Below are 7,753 nucleotides of genomic sequence, written 5' to 3' on the forward strand. Positions count from 1 at the left end.
AGAAATCTCGACCCACTTCCCATAAATACAAACGCCGAACCCCCAGAATAACAAGTCTCGACCATCCGCCGAAACAAACGTATATAATTGTGATCAATTAGAAGGAACTATCACCAAGCTATTGGCGGAGAGGAGAATGGATATAAATGGTCGATATTACTTGATATATTACGTATCGTTTCCACATGATGTTTCACTTTGTTTCACTAAAGGTAAAGAAAGGTATCATCATTGTTCTTTTAAGCTTCCTTAAAGACCGTTACGTAGCAAACTACATTGAAAATGCAGCTTTGGTTTACGAACATGAACGACATAAGTAATTATCATGCATTTTTGTAAACCAATAGTTCATTAGAAGATGTTATAAACATTAGACATGAACACGAAAATATTGCAAGATTGCTTTAATATTGAACAACTAATACATTTTAGTGCGTGCATTGGTTAATAAAGATAACAATTCAAGTTGAGAAAAGATACGCGCACTCTGTACAACACACAGTGGACATTGAAATATACTGTTTATGTAGTTTAACTGGGTATATATACTGATGTAAAATATGCTTCTGTGAAGTAGTTAAAAGTGTGTTGGAATATCCTCGAGCTACTTTAGTCGTAGAGCACAAGAGGGGTAGTGAGGCATGTAGACACCTTCAGCTGAAACAGAATGAAACAATGAATGAAAAACATCGTAATTAAATTTCGAAAATTTCATTTTATTGTAGATCATGTGTTCCTTGAGCGTTACATGATACAACTGCGTGGCGTGTTAGCCCAGTGGTTAAAGTGTTTGCTAGTCACGCCGACGACCCGGGTTCGATTTCCCGCTTGGGAACAATGTGTGATGCCCCGGCTGCTGCAATGTTGCTTGTCAGTTTAACGCCGCTTTTAACAGTATTCAAGTTAAATCAAGGCGTGTCAGCGAAATGTGCGAGGAAAGCCCGAAGTGATGCAGGTCTCAGGCGTTTACCACTTCAGTGAAACCTACGAGCATGGGTATGGTGCTGACAAACCTAGAAACATAATCGGTGCGAACCGGGATTCGAACCCAAAATCATATACTCTGCACAGCGAATCGCGCCGCCTTAGAAAACTGGGCCACCCGTGCCCCTGCAATGTTGCTAACAGCGGCGTTAAACTATACTCACTCACTCACCTACATGGTACTATTACGCACGTATAGTGAAACCATCTGTTTTTGTAACAGTTCAGGTCGAATTGTTCATATCAGCATCTGCATGTTGTGTGCCAATTCCATAAAGTATGAATGAGTATTACATAAACATGTCTGTTAATAAACCTCTGTTGATCAAACCGGGCCTGCTCCCATTTAAATGTCCCCGATTAAAAACATTTCCAGATGAACGAATCATGGATGCGAAGAATACCTTTTTCTAATAGATAGACGTGAAAACAGTAGTCAACAGGAAGGTATAGTCGGCGGACTAGCGGGTCCGGTTTAACGGGGTTTCTCTCTAAGCAAGATGGTCGACGTGAACACAACTCAATTACGCGTGTGTTAACAAGAGGCAATTGTATAAAACGTATAAAATGGCTGAAATTTTCACTTTATTTTCAGGGAATATCTTTTTTAATTTTTAGTTTCTAATCCCAGCATTATTACTCTGTTGGGATGTATTTAACCCTGTATAACTTTTATACAGTCTAAACAAACAAATTCCTCAATATTTTGGCGTTTTGCAAATTGCCTTCGTGAAATTTCAGTAATCGTACACATAGGCTGTAACATATTTAACACTGTGGTTCACTTACTGCTTTAAGCTGACCATCGAAGGCGTCATAACCATTCACGGGACCCACATAGATCGCACACTGGCTCCGTCTGATGTTGCCTGGAGATACAGAAAAGGTCCGTCGTTACACAATACAATGTGTCATGCGAATATCAACATTATGGTTGGTAACAGCTATTTACACGACCATTATAATATTTATACCCGGACATATTGACATTCAAAACGGCAACGCCACAGAATAATGAGTTCAAATTCTCTAGTCTCAACATTATATTGCAGTGGATATGATTCAGTTTGATTCCTTTGAGTACTATGGTTAAGACGTTAAGACGATTTCAGATTACCATACCGGCGGTACTGTAGATATTAAGTTAAATCTGCTCGAGATTGCAAATAACCCTCTGAAAACAATATGGCGGAACAGTAGGTTTCTAGAAGGGTGTTCAGATTGAAACAATATTGAAAACAAATCTTAAACATAAAACGTCAACGCGAGGGAATAAACAGATTTCATTGGGCGTAAAAGGCAAACTAGCAGTCATAAGTATATGTGTGGATCAACGAAAATCGGTTATGACACCAATGACGATGCCTGTCGTAAGAGGCCACTAACGGGATCGGGTGGTCAGGCTCACTGACTTGGTTGATGCATGTCATCGTATCCCAAATGCTAGGATCGATGCTCATAATATCAATCACTGGATTATCTGGCCCGGACTCGATTATTTACAGACCGAATATATCTCTGAATATCTACCATAAACGTCCTGGAATGATATCGTCGCTACACAATACAATGTATCACATTAACATCAGGCTTATGGTACGAACAGTCATGCTTGCCTATGGAAGCAACAAACTCAAGAAGCACTATCAAAATAGAGCAATCATACCAATGTTCGCAAAACCATGAATATGTCCTGCCCCAGTGGTACCGCCATGGACCGAGGATAATGGTACGTTTCGCTCATTGCATATTCAACATGTCAATATATCTAAGAATCCCTGGGAAATAACATAAATCACTAATATTAGAATATCCTGCGTGTTTTACCAGAGAACATTCCTATGTCGTAGTCACTGTTAACTTCAGCTTTCATCATGTTATCGTTTACAGTCAACTTGACACTTTTCAAGGCGTTGATGTCCTGCAATAGATAAGAAACTATTAATCAAGGACTCACTAAAATTTGCGACATAAATAACGCGAACACATTTTATCCATTAATTGCTATGCAATGCACTCATCATTAATACCTGGATCAAATGCGACATTGACAGATACCTTTCTATGTCTCAAAGGTCCCTCCCTACACTGGGCAAGAGACGGCGGTTGGTTTTGTACATGCTGAGTAGCAATATCAGGATAGGTATACCAATTGTTTGTAATAACTGCACGGTGGGGTTGTCGGAATGTTGATACAATACACAAATCAAGTCAAGTCTACTGTTATATATATATATATGTGTGTGTGTGTGTGTGTGTGTGTGTGTGTGTGTGTGTGTGTGTGTGTGTGTGTGTGTGTGTGTGTGATACAACAGATATAATGTCCATAGAGCCTTAAACCCATTTAACGTGTTCAGCAGCGCACGGTTCATCTCTTTATGAGGACTGTATGAATAATGCTGATGTCTGACCCCCATCAATCAGTTAGCTACTTTTTAACTGTGCATGGATGACATAACTACTGTGTATGATACAGATAACGTTCTTGTTGAAGGCTCTGCATTAAGCTTTGTTTACTTACTGGGTAATTCACGGACAAGTCATGTGAGACGCCACCGTCGTTGATGACACGGAAGGAGACTGTTGAGTTGGTGGTGGTGATGTAGATGCTAGCTGTATTCTGGCAGCCGGCGTTGGTGACGATAGACTGAGCGTTGCTCGTGGCATGAAGTTGGTTGAACAAGAAAGAAATGACCAGAACGTTGCCGAAATCCATGTTGGAGAAACTCGGGATGCTGAGTTGGATCTTGCTGCTGAAGATGCCAAATTTGACGAGAGAAGAAACACCAAGTGTCTCAACTGCGACGTTGTCGCCGGAATAGTCCTGAAGGGTGCCGTTGAACGGGAGGTACAAGTCAGGCTTACAAACTGAAATTAAGAAAGATTTCAAATTAAGATTATTATAAGAGCATGTGTGTCATGCTGGTTTTACGAAACGAGTGTAAGAATTATTGTATTTCCCGAGAGAAAGCGAGGATAATACACAAACTTTCTCACGAGTTTACCTTTCCTTGTGGTCCATTATTTCGCAATTCGTTTGAGGTCCTCCTTAGAAATATAAACTGATCACGGCCGCTAACTTTAACAAAAATCAACAATCTTAAGCTTTAATGCCGTTTCTAGTGTGACATCAGTCCGTCCTTGTGTCACAATAACATTCGAATGACATCAACAATGCCGTCCGGGTGAGGGAAACAATACACTGGTGCGTGTGATGTGATATTTGCACAAGTGCACAACGATTTTTATTAACTCGGTTATTCATAACCTGGAGGGTTACACATAATTGAATTAATCCAGTAGGGAGTTTTATTTGTTGTTTAACGCCGCACTCAGCAATATTCTGGCTATATGACGGTGGTTTGTAAATAATAGCGTCTGGACCAGACAATCCAATGATTGACATAATGAGCATCGATTAACGCAATTGGGATACAATGACATGCATCAACCAAGTCAATGAGCCTAATCACCCGAACCCGCTAGTCGCCTCTTACGACAAAAAAAAGCATGGGTTGCGGAAGATCTATTCTAGGCTGTGGTATCTGCACATCATAAACAAGCAATAAAAACACCCGACAAAATCATCATCACAAAAAGACAAAATTCTACAAAATGCAAAGTTCATCGTTCGTTTTAAATATAAAAAAAGTCAACGCCATAAAATAACCAGTCTCGAAACTGTTATAATCAATAACAGCAAAATAGCTGTGAATATAAAATGAACGGACCACTGAAAATAAGTGATAACATCGGGTGTTCGTGAAAAGGGTAAGCATTCCTGCTCTACCGTTAGCACCCGCCATTCACACAACGTGCATGAAAAGGTAAGTGTTCGTTTGTTGCCTAACGCCGGACAGCAGTACTCCTGCAATTACATTAATATAAAGTATTGAGTTTCATGTTCTGTAACCTGATATTAGACTTGCCTGGAACATTTCCATGGATTCTTGTTTTCAACCTGCATTGGTTTCTTTTCGCATATAAATACTTTGGAGATACTTCTTCTGTATTACGGAATAGACACTTCGTGAATGTAGTTATATGCCAGCAATACTTACGGGAAGGCAACACTCAAAACAGCAGTTTGCTAAATAATGGAGGATAAAATTTAACTACGCACCTACACTTCCTGCGGTACATTGGACGTTAGCCGGCCAATCACAAAACAGGATTGCTTGGTTCCAGTAAAGACCAGAGGGGCAGGTGAAGTGGTGGGATGAAACGGTTGTCCCATGTCGCTCGCACTGGTAGAAACGGGCACAGTCCGTCTCGTCAGGCATGTATCCCACACCATCGTTATCCCCACGCCCATCGCAAGGATTAGGTACTGGAAGGTTATAGAACATATGACATATCTAACTTTTACAAGGTTGAATGAAATCATACACTGATCTGATGCAAGGTGTCTGTTTCTGGTCATGTGGAGACTTTTCAGAATTTTACAAAGAGGGGTTGAAATCGAAGTAAGAAAACTGTTTTTCAAAAAGCGATTTATTAATGTATAACAAAACAAATACCAAATCTGATACTTTTTCAATAATTCAACTTCTTTGACAGACGCATATGCAGGCGTATTTCTATTTTCAATTCTGATATGTGTATCCATCTAAGATGTAAAGTGAACTTAAACATATACACATCTTAATCAGTGTAAGTATATGTGTTTGTTTTTAAGCCACTGTGAACATTATTTCAAATATATCATGGCGTGTAAGTCATGGGAGGAAATCTATAACGTCCACGCCAGAGACTAACCAGTCTCGATTATCTACCGAAACAGATTCCATTGTTAGTAAACCGCTAAATAGTGGTGAAAAGTATATGAATGGGTTGCTGAAATGCAGTTATTCAAAGTGTTGGCGAAAAGGGTAAACCAAAAGTGTTCAAATCTTAAAGCCCCATTCACATGGACACTTTTACTTACGTGAGTATATATACTTACATCAGTATATTTACTTATGATGGCATGTGAACGCATTTGCTTACGTGAGTAAATTGTGTCCATGAGTAATTTGCTTATATGAGTAAATTTAGTCCATGTGAATGGGACTTTATTAGACATTTACCACTTTGATGAACAAGATGATGACAAAACTACGCACCTACACTTCCTGCGGTACATTGGACGTTAGCCGGCCAATCACAAACCAGGATTGCTTGGTTCCAGTAAAGACCAGAGGGGCAGGTCAAGTGGTGGGATGAAACGGTTGTCCCATGTCGCTGGCACTGGTAGAAACGGGCACAGTCCGTCTCGTCAGGCATGTATCCCACACCATCGTTATCCCCACGCCCATCGCAAGGATTAGGTACTGGAAAATATAGAACATATAACATATCTAACTTTTATAAGGTTGAATGAAATCATACACTGATCTGATGCAAGGTAACTGTTTCTGGTCATGTGGAGACTTTTCGAATCTTCACAAAGAGGGGTTGAAATCGAAGTAAGAAAACTGTTTTTCAAAAAGCGATTTATTAATGTATAACAGAACAAATACCAAATCTGATACTTTTTCAATAATTCAACTTCTTTGACAGACACATATGCAGGCGTATTTCTATTTTCAATTCTGATATGTGTATCCATCTAAGATGTAAAGTGAACTTAAACATATACACATCTAAATCAGTGTAAGTATATGTGTTTGTTTTTAAGCCACTGTGAACATTATTTCAAATATATCATGGCGTGTAAGTCATGGGAGGAAATCTATAACGTCCACGCCAGAGACTAACCAGTCTCGATTACCTGCCGAAACAGATTCCATTATTAGTAAACCGCTAAATAGTGGTGAAAAGTATATGAATGGGTTGCTGAAATGCAGTTATTCAAAGTGTTGGCGAAAAGGGTAAACCAAAAGTGTTTAAACCTTAAAGCCCCATTCACATGGACACTTTTACTTACGTGAGTATATGTACTAACATAAGTATATTTACTTATGATGGCATGTCAACGCATTTGCTTACGTGAGTAAATTGTGTCCATGTGAATGGGGCTTAGACATTTATAATTACCACTTTGATGAACAAGGTGATGACAAAACATTATCGGGTCGAATCTCTTCATCTCATTAAAGTTATGTATCACATGAAGTACGGTTGGAAGAATGAATGGATGGAGAAGGATAGGAAGATGACATACTAATTATGGACAGATAAATTTGTAACTGTTAATACTTACCAGGAGCTCTTTGGCCTGTAGTCACGGTAACACCGACCACAAAGGCAAACAGCGCGAACAAGTTCATTCTCTTTGACCCCTTGGTGAAATACTAAACGAAAGGACATTTTCTACTTTATCTGTCTCTTAGCTTAAGTTGATTTCAAACAAATAACATAACAAATTTTCGAGTCTAATGATTAATATTGAATAAATATAATAGTAGTATATACTATTTCAAAAACGTTGGGGGTCATCCGATTCTTTCATACTACTCTAGTTTGTCTGTGGCGGATACACTACAGTAATAGAAGAGAAACGGATGATCTTGACCCTTACATTAGTATATCAGAATTCACCATAAAACCTCAAAGCAAATTGACGAAACGCGTCAGTACGAATATGAAAATGAATTGTAAAAATTTAAGTGTTCTTCGTATAAACTATAAATCAATTACTTTACTGAATATGAAATCCTTCAAATTTATGATAGATTTAAGTGCATTTGTTAAATAACCTTACCCTATAAAGATAGTCTAGCCAGGCAGGTTCTGCAGTCACGGTCTCGCTGGTCGCAGGCCCTGTGAAGTAAAATGACAGTGACAC

General features: G+C 39.0%; 1 protein-coding gene across 1 annotated transcript; it reads right to left on the minus strand.

Moving 5' to 3' along the window:
• Nucleotides 1-389: 389 nt before the first annotated feature.
• LOC139466832 (protein PIF-like) lies at nucleotides 390-7,753 on the minus strand. Its single transcript, XM_071248539.1, has 8 exons — nucleotides 7,670-7,753; nucleotides 7,169-7,259; nucleotides 6,090-6,296; nucleotides 5,108-5,314; nucleotides 3,506-3,852; nucleotides 2,812-2,905; nucleotides 1,774-1,853; nucleotides 390-657 (listed from the first exon to the last, which is right to left on the minus strand). The coding sequence occupies exons 2-8, from the start codon at nucleotides 7,233-7,235 to the stop codon at nucleotides 610-612; spliced, it is 1,050 nt and encodes a 349-aa protein (XP_071104640.1). The 5' UTR covers nucleotides 7,236-7,259; nucleotides 7,670-7,753; the 3' UTR covers nucleotides 390-609.

Source organism: Haliotis cracherodii, unplaced genomic scaffold (genome assembly GCF_022045235.1).
Source record: "Haliotis cracherodii isolate W230 unplaced genomic scaffold, xgHalCrac1.p SCAF_19, whole genome shotgun sequence".
Lineage (NCBI taxonomy): Eukaryota > Metazoa > Mollusca > Gastropoda > Lepetellida > Haliotidae > Haliotis > Haliotis cracherodii.

Bases quoted from the DNA above. Each gene is read 5' to 3' on its own strand.
- LOC139466832 (XM_071248539.1), bottom strand. From the start codon at position 7,235: ATGAACTTGTTCGCGCTGTTTGCCTTTGTGGTCGGTGTTACCGTGACT. The intron at 3,853-5,107 runs GTGCGTAGTTAA...TCTTAATTTCAG, and splicing joins ATGTACCGCAGGAAGTGTAG to TTTGTAAGCCTGACTTGTAC. The intron at 658-1,773 runs GTAAGTGAACCA...ATTCTGTTTCAG, and splicing joins TCGATGGTCAGCTTAAAGCA to CTGAAGGTGTCTACATGCCT.